The 12,113-nt window shown below is 45.4% G+C and overlaps 1 protein-coding gene across 4 annotated transcripts in view; it reads right to left on the bottom strand.

Annotated features, from left to right (window-relative positions):
- LOC115120690 (myelin transcription factor 1-like) overlaps positions 1 to 11,512 on the bottom strand; it is a 41,419-nt gene extending 29,907 nt beyond the window's left edge. For 3 of the 4 annotated variants that reach the window (XM_029649655.2, XM_029649654.2, XM_029649656.2), the window contains exons 1-6: positions 11,413 to 11,494; positions 6,683 to 6,740; positions 5,146 to 5,176; positions 2,145 to 2,207; positions 578 to 921; positions 1 to 331 (exon numbers count right to left, since the gene is read on the bottom strand). The exon at positions 1 to 331 is cut by the window's left edge and continues 869 nt beyond it. In XM_029649655.2, coding sequence (XP_029505515.1) covers positions 1 to 331; positions 578 to 921; positions 2,145 to 2,207; positions 5,146 to 5,176; positions 6,683 to 6,740 — 827 coding nt within the window. In that variant the 5' untranslated portion in view covers positions 11,413 to 11,494. Of the gene's footprint in view, positions 332 to 577; positions 922 to 2,144; positions 2,208 to 5,145; positions 5,177 to 6,682; positions 6,741 to 11,412 lie in introns of all 4 variants that reach the window. The other variant, XM_029649651.2, reaches the window with a different exon arrangement.
- Positions 11,513 to 12,113: the final 601 nt, after the last annotated feature.

The following is a 12,113-nucleotide window of genomic DNA, read 5'->3' as shown; positions in this document are numbered from 1 at the left end:
TCTTCCTCCTCCTCTTCCTCCTCCTCCTCCTCTTTCTCTGCAGGTTGCTGCTCCTCCTCTTCCTCCTCCTGTCCCTCCTCCTCTTCCTCCTGCGCCTCTGAGTGTTCCACTACCACAACGGAGTGCTTCACAGCTGTGACATCTTCCTCCGTCTCCATGGTAACGGGCTCGTGTGAGGTGGTCTCTGTGGTGTCGGGGACCCCGCCCAGGTGGAGTAGAGAGTTGGCTAGGATCTGATGGTAGCTGGAGTAGTCCTCTCTCTTTGGCCATTCCCCCTCTTCAGCTTTGCAAGCTGTTTTACTAGATACCGGCTCAATGATCATACATTCCTCTGTGGGACAGGCAAGGGAGATATCAGTGAGTTCAACGGAGAGAACAGTGTGACACTAACTGGTCGTCATTACCATCAGCAGCACTGTCATGAGCATCATCCTCTCTGTCATCCATTATCTCCTGTACATTATCAGAATGACGTCATGGTTAATGATCAGTGACAGTTAATGTCATCACACAGCGTCACATAACTTCCTTCATTCTGATTCGCCGGTGGTGTGTGTTTACAGAGTACAGTTCATACCTTCATCTGCATCAGCTGCATCTGTGTTCTCCTCCTCTTCCTGATCTGTGTTCTCCCCCTCCTCTGTCTCCTTCTCCTGCCTTTCCTCCTGCTCCTCCTCGGTTTCTTCTTCGTGCTGTGGCTGTTCCTGGGTCAGCTCTTCTGTCTTCTCCTCCTTCTCGTCCTCCTCTTTCTCCTCCTCTTTCTCCTCCTCTGCCTCTTCGCTGCTCCCATCACTGTCCATGCTGAAGCCCTCGTCCATGACCAGCTTTAGAGGGTGGGACTTCCTTTTAGAGGACGGCTGGTCCTGCTCTGCCTCAGCGTCTGCCAGACGTCGCTTCCTGGCCAAGGGGCAGCCCAGCACACTGCATGGGGAGAGAAGTGTTGAGGAGAGAGGGAGAAGGGAGTGTTGGGGAGAGAGAGGGTGTGAGGGAGAGGGGGAGAGAGGGTTATTGGGGAGAGAGAGGGAGGGAGAGAGGGAGAGAGGGGTGTTTGTGGAGAGAGAGGGAGGGAGAGAGGGAGAGAGGGGTGTTGGGGAGAGAGAGAGAGAGAGAGAGAGAGAGAGAGAGAGAGAGAGAGAGAGAGAGGGTGTTGGGGAGAGAGGGAGAGGAAGAGGGGGGTTTGGGGAGAGAGAGGGAGAGGAAGATGGGGGGGAGGGGGAGAGGTGTTGGGCGGACAGGGGTGTTGGGGGGATAGGGATAGAGAGGGAGAGAAGGGTGTTGGGGGGACATGGAGAAAGGGATAGAGGTGGAATGTTATAGAGAGAACCCTGAGGGGTGCATCTCCAGTAATGAGCACCAAAAATATAAACTTCATGCATAACAAAACAAAATGAAACCACACAAACATTATTCAAATCATTCCAATAACAAAAACGTGAGTTAAAAATGACATGGGGATGAATAATGGAGCAATGCAGAGTGTCCTATGCCCTGAGGAGGGTGCTGTGCTCACTCAAACATTACAACCACAGCCCTCACCTAGAAAACAGAGCAAGTGGAGGGAATCTGTAAACCCAGTTCATCAGAAAATTGGTTCTTGAATGAATACACATGTAAATAAAGACAATTTGTCTGATTCTTTCCAATAAGCTGTAGTCACAACCCAGTGAGCGGCCCAGGGTCTACAGGGGCCCTCTGGGTAAGACAGAGTGTCAAACAGGGACATATCAGGACTGTTCTGAGACCCAGGAGGGCTGGGATCTGGAGGATAAAGGCTGAGGGCTAAGGGTGGAGGCTGGGGGTGGGGGCTGGGGCCTGAGGGCTGGGGGCTAAGGGCTGGAGGCTGAGGGCTGGGGGCTGAGGGATGGAGGCTGGGTGCTGGGGTCTGAGGGCTGGGAGCTGAGGACTGGGGGCTGGGGGATAAAGGCTGAGGGCTGGGGGCTGAGGGCTGGGGGCTGGGAGCTGAGGGCTGGGGGATAAAGGCTGAGGGCTGGGGGCTGAGGGCTGGGGGATGGGGGCTGAGGGATGGGGGATAAGGGCTGAGGGCTGGGGGCTGAGGGCTGGGGGCTAAGGGCTGGGGGCTGATGGCTGAGGGCTGAGGGCTGGGGGCTGAGGGGGTACAGTAGGTGGGGGGTTGTCTGCCCTACCTTCTGTGTCGTGAATATCTCCCACTGATGTGGCCAGAGCCATTGCATCCAGGGGTGGGGCAGCTGAATGGAGTCAAAGATACATTACAGATTTTACGCATTTTGTCCGTTGGAGAATTGAAAATAATTGAAGTGAAAGAATTAAAAGGTAGTAAAAAAATGAATAAAAATAACGATAAACAAACAAAAAACAAATTAACAAACACACACTTCCTCACACACACACACACACACACACACCTAGATAACACAAACACACACACCAGGGATGCAAACTAGAAACCTTTCTGCGTTTTGATTCCAAAATAGGTAACCTATGTGATTCGTGTAGATCACTACTGTCTGTACGCGAACTGCACATTTGGAGCAATACTGACTGTAAGTCGCTCTGGATAAGAGCGTCTGCTAAATGACTTAAATGTAAATGTAAATGTATCCAAGGCTCAGCCAATCGTTCACATAACAACAAAATGCAGCACGTGACTGAAGAGAAAAGAGACAACCCATGTTCTAGTTACAGCATCAGCGCGTGCTCTGGAAAGAGAGCGGGAGAGTAGGAAAGGCCGTTTGTCAGTTACAGCAACGCGTCCCCTGAACGATAACGGAGAGGTCGGTGAGAGGCCTGACCACGGAGAACGGGGGTTGAGAATGTGATGAAGCAGTACTTCATGAGTTGTAGCCTGAAAAACAACTAGCATTTGGAAAGTTTGAGGTGAGGGAGAAAGTGTGGTGGAACAAGAATTGTTAACAGTATCTTGCTAGCTGGATCGAATTCTCTGTTTGCTAGCCAGAGAAATGTTGAGCAACATTAGCCAACTTAACTGATCAAATAATTGAGTTTTTGGTGTGAAAATTAGCTGGCTAATAAAGTCAGACAGCTGGCTAGCTAACGTTACAACATCAGATGAGCTAACGTTAGTAACTTAACCAATTCACTATAGTATTTACTGGTATACGACTCCTTGCCATTCCTCAAGTTATAACGTTAGTTGCTTACTGGACCTTGGCAATCTGTGTGAAATGTTAACTAGTTAACTAGCTAACGAACTAACTACTATCTATGAACTGATGTTTTCCCTCTACAGTATGTGGTTCATTTTCAGAATGAGAGAATTAGGTGAAAATGAGGCGTTGCTTGTTAAACAAGTGGATTCAGGGATCGAGTGTAGCTGGAGCTGGGCCTGGCTTAAACTGGATGCCACTATAGAGGTGAAAGGAACACAACACACTTTCCCTCTTCCTCACTTCTTCAATACCGTGGATTAAAAGGGGAATGCCAGGTGTTACTCTCTGCCTGAAAGAGATCAATTATGCCAACAAAGGGTCTCATGCTATGCCAACAAATGTCCACAGGCAGAAAGTGTACAACATAATAATGTGCAGTGTAGCCCAAAGATATTGCTTTTGTTGTGTTCAACTTTGACAGTAACACTTGCGTGTGTGTGTGTATGTGTGTGTGTGAGGGGGGATTATCACATGTTTTACTCAGTGAACGTTATTTTTGCACAGATGTAGCCTTGTGCAATTGATCGATGTCTAATATAGTGGTCACTATAATAGAGCAAAAATAGAATGCCTGTTTGTTTCATTCTATTTATACTTTAAGATGTTTTTTTCCCCCCCCAAATGCAATATTTAAGTGTGTGTCGTCACAAGCTTTCTATTATAAAGGCTGTCATGGCTAACTGCAATATTAGTGGATTGTTTTTCCTCAAGACTTGAGTTTCATTTGCAGTAAAGTCTAGGCAAAAAGTAACATTGGATGTATTTCTTTACATGTTTTAGCTGTGAGTTCGGTTCACATGAACCACTTGTTATTTAACACACACAGACTGATCATGTAGATCATATTCTTTGTTGTTTAATTAGTTTAAATCTGTATTACCCCCTAGCAGGGATTTATTACATATTTCAGTGCAACTAAATAAAAGGGTCACCTTTTTGGGTCTTCACCAGTTAGCATCCCTGACACACACACACACACACACCTAGATAACACACACTCACACCTAGATAACACACACACAGATACATGCACTCTCACACCTAGATAACACACACACACACACCTAGAAAACACATACATACTCTCACACCTAGATAAAATACACACACACTCACACCTAGATAGCACACACACACATACATGCACTCTCACGCTTAGATAACATACACACACACACTCACACACACATAGATAATACAAACACACAATATCACACACACACACACAAAGACATGCAGGTGGTATTAACCAAGGACAAATGTGTCACCCATCAAGCTGACCATTCCCATTTCATGTGATAGTGATCCCGCCAGGCGTTTTGTCATTTCCTCTCAGCTACAGGGCCGCAGCGACATTTCATTCGCATTGTTACGACCCTTTTAGAACGACTCATTTCAATTCTCATTAACTTCTCTCCGCAATCGTATTTATTACTTCAATTATCCATATTATTACTTTTACTTATTAAAATGCTGCATTTGAAATGAAGACGCAAGCCTCTCCAACACGTCAAGGTTTTTTTTTTGGAGTTGAGAAGTGAAGGGAGACAAATGATAAAGAATGAAAAACTATCTGGGGAGTGTAGACGATGTAGTCATGACTAATGAGGTTCATTAGCCCCTATACAGGTCATGCTCATTGGGGGAGGAAGAGGAGGTGGAGGAAGAAGATGAAGGCTAAGGGTTTCTGTTTCACTTCAGTATGTTAGAGAGGTTAAACTTTGGACCATGAAGTAAATGATGGACGATATTGATAGCATCATCTGACAGAAAAAAAAATCCACTGAGTGATTATGGGTATTCTGATCATTCTTATCCCTGGGGACAAGTCTTCTGTATTACTGCTCTGAATGACTGACATGTCCTTTATTTTTGTCAGAAATGTGCAATACGACAAACAAAAAAACAAACAAGGCTTCAGTATAATGTTTTCTGTTAGAGAGATACAAACTAGAAAGACAAGCAACATAGAAGAAGACAGTCTTGTGTTTCTTACCTCAGCTCTTGTCCAACAAGCTCTATAGGAACTATAGGTGCGATAAGAGAGGAGAAATAAATGATTGTGAACACAAAGGTGAAAGAGCTTTCTGAAAGCTGCACTGCAGAAGGAACGACAATCAATACGAATCCCAGGAGGCCTCTTCACAGACATATACATGACTGCATTATCAGGAGGACCCTTCACAGAAATATACATGACTGCATTATCAGGAGGACCCTTCACAAAAATATACATGACTGCATTACCAAGAGGCCTCTTCACAGAAATATACATGACTGCATTATCAGGAGGACCCTTCACAGAAATATACATGACTGCATTATAAAGAGGCCTCTTCACATAAATATACATGACTGCATTATCAGGAGGACCCTTCACAGAAATATACATGACTGCATTATCAAGAGGCCTCTTCACAGAAATATACATGACTGCATTATCAAGAGGACCCTTCCCAGAAATATACATGACTGCATTATCAAGAGGACCCTTCACAGAAATATACATGACTGCATTATCAAGAGGCATCTTCACAGAAATATACATGACTGCATTATCAAGAGGCCTCTTCACAGAAATATACATGACTGCATTATCAAGAGGCCTCTTCACAGAAATATACATGACTGCATTATCAAGAGGACCCTTCCCAGAAATATACATGACTGCATTATCAAGAGGCCTCTTCACAGAAATATACATGACTGCATTATCAAGAGGCCTCTTCACAGAAATATACATGACTGCATTATCAGGAGAAGAAAGAAATATCTACATACTCCTACAACAAACAGGTTCACACACACACACACATCCAATAATATCTAAATAAGCCAAATTTCTTGGCGCTGATCAGAACCAATTACTGTATATGAGGGGTTCAGAAAATGGAGCATGTTAGTTATCATAATTGTGAAATTAAAAAATAAATGTCAGATATCCGTTAAAAATACTGCAATTCTTTCAGGTGAATGCATTGAATTGAAACAATGAATCATAGTCCTCAGTCAACACCACTATCAGTTTATTACTCAAGGAGGAACCAATAGGGTGTCAGCAATAGAGCAGATTGTAGGTCTCATTGTCGCTATTGGATAGAAAAACTCTGCAGAACACAGTCACAGCTCCAATTACAGATGCATTAATCTGGTGTCAGAAGGCCCAGAGTAAGAGGATACCTAAAGAGCACTCAGTCAGCATCCCTCTCCCCATAGTCAGGCCTATGCATTTCTCTGCAGTCAGTTTCTGTCTGTTTCATCATTCAGTACGGTGGGTATCTATCTATGAAGGAGATGGACCCCTGACTGCGTTCTGAACGCGAACCGTGCTCTCTCTCTCTCTCTCGGATCAGTCCACTCAGCACGAGCTGAGACCTGCCAGGTAACAATGGCTAGCGGACCAGCACTACTGGACAAGACATATTTTTAGAGAGGAAAGCTGTGGACTAGCACCTTTTAGGGAAATCTGCCTTGGCTGTAAAATAAGAGAAAAGAGGACAAACTCCTCCTTGTGGCATGAGAGCTGAACTCACCTCTGATTCCCTTGGAGCGTGTACGTGTGCTTCGCTTGTCATCACTCTCCACACTCATCTGTCACAAAGGAAAGAGGTCACAGAGAGTCAGGACATTGCTTTTAATGGAAGAGGGAAATGATAGAAGAATAACAACCGTTACAGACTAACACCCACTCACGAGCTACAGTTCATATTCATGTCTACTTACATGTATACAAATATAATGTAAATATAATGCAGACAACCTTTTATGATACAGTGCAACCACAATGCACTAGTTATGGACGCAAGATGAAGCCCCATGCATTCACAATTAAACACAAATGCACTTATATAGACAAACAAAACCGCACAGGCAGGCATACAAATAGATTATATATTTTTTCTTCTGGAAAACGCACTTCCCCCTCGCTCTCTCTCCCCCCTCCCTCTCTCTCCCCCTCCCTCTCTCTCCCCACTCCCTCTCTCCATCTTTTCCCATTGCTGGTTAACCTGAGACAGAAGAGTTGCTGGAGGTTAAAATAAACCTTGAGCACCAGGAAGAACATCTCTACTGTACCAATGCCCTCTTACTCAGTCCTCACACACAGAGAGAGAGAGAGAAAGAAAGAAGTGACAGTACATGAATCACCAGAACATTATAGTGAAAAGTGAAAATGTGAAAGACAAATAACAAATGCAGGGAGAGAAAAGAAACAGGTGTTTGTTTTGAAATTCTCCTCCAGAATCAGCCCTCTGCAACCACAAACCTGTCCGCTTCGCCACCCAGGACACTCCCCGCCTCTCTACCGCTGTTATTTCCAGCACCTGAGTGGATTGGAATATCAAAATAAGTAATATGCAATGCCTACATACATGACGGCATGGCTTGTAAGCAAAGGGAATGGTAATCATAACTGTGCTGCCTGACCATAGTATTTTATTTCACCTTTATTTAACTAGGTAAGTCAAACGGCCAAACCCAGACGACGCTGGGCCAATTGTGCGCCGCCCTATGTGATACAGCCCGGATTCAAACCAGGGACTGTAGTGACGCCTCTTGCACTGAGATGCAGTGCCTTAAACACGCTGCACAACTTGGGAGCCCCAAAATATAGTAGTAATATTAACGACAAAAACAGAACTGCTCAGAATCACTGTAATTGCTCTTTTAGGGACCCAGCGCTCCGGGTTCACCCGACTCAGGCCTTGCTTTTAAGGCACAAAAGAGCAGGTGTGAAGGCCCCCCCTCCCCCCTTCACTACTGACCCCCAGCCACACCTCGCGGTACCACCGTTCCCGATTCCCCACTCAGCAGCCAGGCAGGCACACTCTAAAGCTATCAGATGCTTTTTTTAGACACAATGGGAACATTAGCTTTGATTACTGAACTCTGGGTCTTTTATGGCCTGTCCCCCTGCGCTCTCCCCTGTCCTCTCCCCCTCCCCATGCTCTCCCCTGTCCTCTCCCCCTCCCCATGCTATCCCCTGTCCTCCCCCACCCTCCCCCTCGCTTCAGCATTAGCTGCTTTGTCTCAGTCAGTGGTGAAGTTGGCAGGGCCACAGTGAATTCAAACATATCTGTCTCTTTTTTCTCGTTCTTTTTCTGTGATTGGCAAAGGCACTTCCTGCTAATAGAGCTACTTTTGAAAAGGGAGAGGAGAGAGGGGGCATAAGAAGTGTGTTGTGTTTTTTTGGGGGGGAGCCCTGTGTTCTGCGTCTCGTGCTTATCCGGAGGTACAGGTGCAGTGTGGAGCCCGGGGCCCGGCCCCAGCCCTCCCTCCTCCCCTGGCCCCTGGGCTTTTGATCAGGCACTGCTAATGTGCACCCGTGCAACAAGCCGGCTTTGTGCCCCAAACTAAAGGGTGTAGTTTGCTCTCTGTGCTCAAACTCACGGGCCTGTGTGTGGCATGAGTGGAAAGTTTTACAGGGGATCAAAAAGCCACGAGAAGCTAATGAACACAGTTTGTTTTGTCTCTTTCACTGGACAGAAAATGGGGACTGTGTATTAGCCTAGCCTCTCCTTACTCTTCATGACCCATGTGACCCGGGGGGGAGAAAACAAATGAGGCAGCCCTAAAGAGATTCACTGTGTTGGCTGTGTCTTATCAATGATGAGCCTGTACACACTTCGGTTTCTCCTGTCTCGTTCTCTGCCTCTGCTTCTTCCCACGTCGATAGTCATCACATGAATCAAATGGGATTGAAAGGAGCCCCTATTGCTTTCATGTTTGCAGTAACCATAGCTACACACATTTAAATAGGTAAGCACATCTGAGTTCAGTTTTTATTTTATTTTATTCCACCTCATTAATTTTATATGAACACAAAGTCACTGAATGAATCCAGAGCGAAATGAGGCTGGCGATTCACCATATTTTCAAAGGGCTTCTTTTTTTTAATGTATGTTCAAACCTATCCTTTGCCTGTGTTGTTTTTTTAATTACATTCTTTGAATGAGAAATGTATATGGTGCCCAGATGCTCTTTTCTCCCTGCAGCGAGAGAGGAGAAGGTGTGGGTTTTACCAGAGTAGCTCATGAAGGAGCGCTTTGCATCCCTACAGACTGTGTTACATTAACAATTATGTCCCTCTTTGTGTGCCGTACAGCCAGGAAGGCCATCTCTGCTCTGCATTCTGACAGCTATATGTAAATTGCTGGCTGGGGGCAATGACTTCACAGAGAAGGTCACCCCTCTTCCCCTGGTGCACATAAATCAGTCTTTTATTCATTTTCACGTTTACAAGCGGAGAGCGAACCAGGAGAGCCGCCCGCGTTCACTAGGCAACCAGCAAGGAAGACTGACATCTCCAAAATTACCTGCGGACAGCAACTGCCAATTAGAGAGGCCCGGGTTCCTGGACCAAGCAGTCACTACTACGTGTTGAGCCCCAGCCGGGCTCATTTGAATCATTCACACCGTGGAGGAGGAGGTACTACTAAAACCAACTGTGTTACACACTCATGAGTTGTTGTTTTATCAGACATCATCGCTCTCCATTCCTCATCTCTTTCTCTTACTCTGAGCGAAGTCTTTTCAGCACAGATTCCAATCCAGAACGAGGAAATCTGTTTGAAATGATTCACTGTTTCGATTTAAAGCATAGCTTGTAACTGCTACTCCACTTCAAGAAATCAAACCAAATCAATAAAAGCCATCCTTTCTGATGAACCCTGGCCTTCAGAGGGTAGCTAAACAGCTTTAACTAGACCCAGAGGACAACACCCCCTCCATCCCTCCACTTTGTTACATTTCGTCTTTATTACTTGTGCACCTTTGTCCAAACAGAATTCCCTTTTTCAGAAACAATTCACCTCCAGCCCCACACTGAAACATATTGGCCAAAATGAAACATTAGATTTTTTTAATGCATTAAGACTCTCAAAATATGAAATAAATTACACCAAATCAACGACCTCTGACAAACATACAACTTGTTATCTAATCAAAAGTTTTCAATCACTCGTTACACAATGGCCCAATAAATACTAACTACAACGATCAATATACCCTAACATGCTTAACCCTCTGCATGTCTGGGCCATTTGTTGATACTATAAGTATAGTATGCACCATAAAAGGCAAGTAAACATAACAGTATTATTATGTCCCAAAAATGATTTTACCAAAGATGACCAATTCAGAAAGAATATCACTCAAGAATATCCAGAAACAAAAAGCTTGAACCTTTTTCCATTTGAACTGAGAGCTGAACTCTCTTCCTCTATGGGTCCCTCTACCTCTCCTCTCCTTGACCTCTTACTCGGTCCACTCTTGCAAACAGCAACTCAGAGGCGACCTCTTTTATGCATGAATAAGGACTGATTGCTGACTGATACGTTTTGCACTCGTGCAGAAGAGGTTCACATTCATGGGAGTTATTTTCTATCGTCTGTGACCAAATGTTTTCATGTTATTTGTCATGATTTACTCAACTTTTATAGAGAGATGTGTTTACTGTTTAGCAAAAATGTGCTTAGCATTTGCATTGTATGTGAAAGCAATGAGAAATGACTTTTTTAACATTTTATTTCACCTTTATTTAATCAGGTAGGCTACAGCTGGAAGACTTACAGCTTAACAAAGAAGAATATGGTTATGATGGAGATCAAGTGGACCCCAGTTTCATTAAAAGTGTCTTAGCAATCAAGAAAAACTGTAATATGTGTATAAATTCAGGTTAAAATACAAAGTAAAACAAATATCCCCACAGAGAGGAGCAGTCATAATAGTGGGAGAGAGAGCGAGAGAGAGAGAAAGAAAGAAAGAGGGAAAGAAAGAAAGAAAGAAAGAGGGAAAGAAAGAAAAGAAAGAAAGAAAGATGTTTTATTTTATGCTGATGAGGGGGAATATCGGTGAAAAATCAAAGCAGCTCAAGGACATCCTCTTGAGATGTTCTGTCTGATGTCAAAAACAAAATGCTCTAGTGAACTCTGTGGAAGTAAAATGCTGAGCTGAGCTGAGCTGAGCTGAACTGTGCTGAGCTGTGCTATAGGCTGGGCAGGCAGGAGAGAGGATTTGATGTGCTGTTTGATTTGTTTGCCTGAAGTGCACTGTCCAGCACGCTTGTCGAGCAACTCCCCCCTCCTCCACCCCCTCCCCCTTCACTCCCCCTTGAACCTCCTCCACCCTACCTCCTCCACCCTCCCTCCTCATCCTCCACCCCCTCACCCTCCTCCACCCCCGCTCCACCCCCCACCTTCCCTTGTGCTGGGCGGTGTTGAAGTGCTCAGAAATCAGAAATAAAGTGCTGTGCTCTGTAACTCACTTTGATTGGTCCGCTCTGCAGTCTCTGTGCGGGCTGGCAGCGGCTGATCCTCTCGCCTCGCGTCCACCGCTGATTCAGGAGCTCACCCCGAAACTCATTTTCTGAACCAGCCAAAAGAGAGGGGGGCAATATAGGAGAAAAGAAGAAAGAGTCATTTTAAATAACAGCACAAGCAGAAAAACGAGGAGGAGGGGTGGGAGGAGGAATAGGGTAAAGAGGGTGAGGAGGAGGAGGAGGGTGATGGAGAGTGGGTGGGGGAGGTAGAGGGTGATGGATAGGAGAAGGGGGAGGGGGAAGGTGATAAAGAGGAGAAGGAGGAGGGGGAGGGAGAGGAGGTGGGGGACGGTGATGGAGGCTGATGGAGAGGTGAAGGGGGAGGGTGATGGAGAGTGGGTGGGGGAGGGTGATGGAGAGGTGAAGGGGGGGTAGGTTGGGACGGGGTGGGGCACTCAAACATACTCCAGGCACTAAAGAAACAGAGCACACACACACACACGTCAGTATGCCCCCAAAGTGCCCCAGCTGGAGTCTCTGTCAGTCTGCTATTCGAATCAATCACATTTGTATTGAGCTTTTCAGTAGTTGGGTGCATATGAGCAAGGTGGGGGGAGGGGGTCAGTAAATAATGAATCATCCATATATCAAGAGCTTTTTTCTCTTTTTTTCATCAAGGTAATAGCTATTCCATTCATCACACATTA

The sequence above is a fragment of the Oncorhynchus nerka genome, linkage group LG20, assembly GCF_034236695.1.
Source record: "Oncorhynchus nerka isolate Pitt River linkage group LG20, Oner_Uvic_2.0, whole genome shotgun sequence".
NCBI classification, from domain to species: Eukaryota; Metazoa; Chordata; class Actinopteri; order Salmoniformes; family Salmonidae; genus Oncorhynchus; species Oncorhynchus nerka.
The sequence above is the reverse complement of the archived record's forward strand: the minus strand, read 5'-3'. Positions and strand labels throughout refer to the sequence as shown.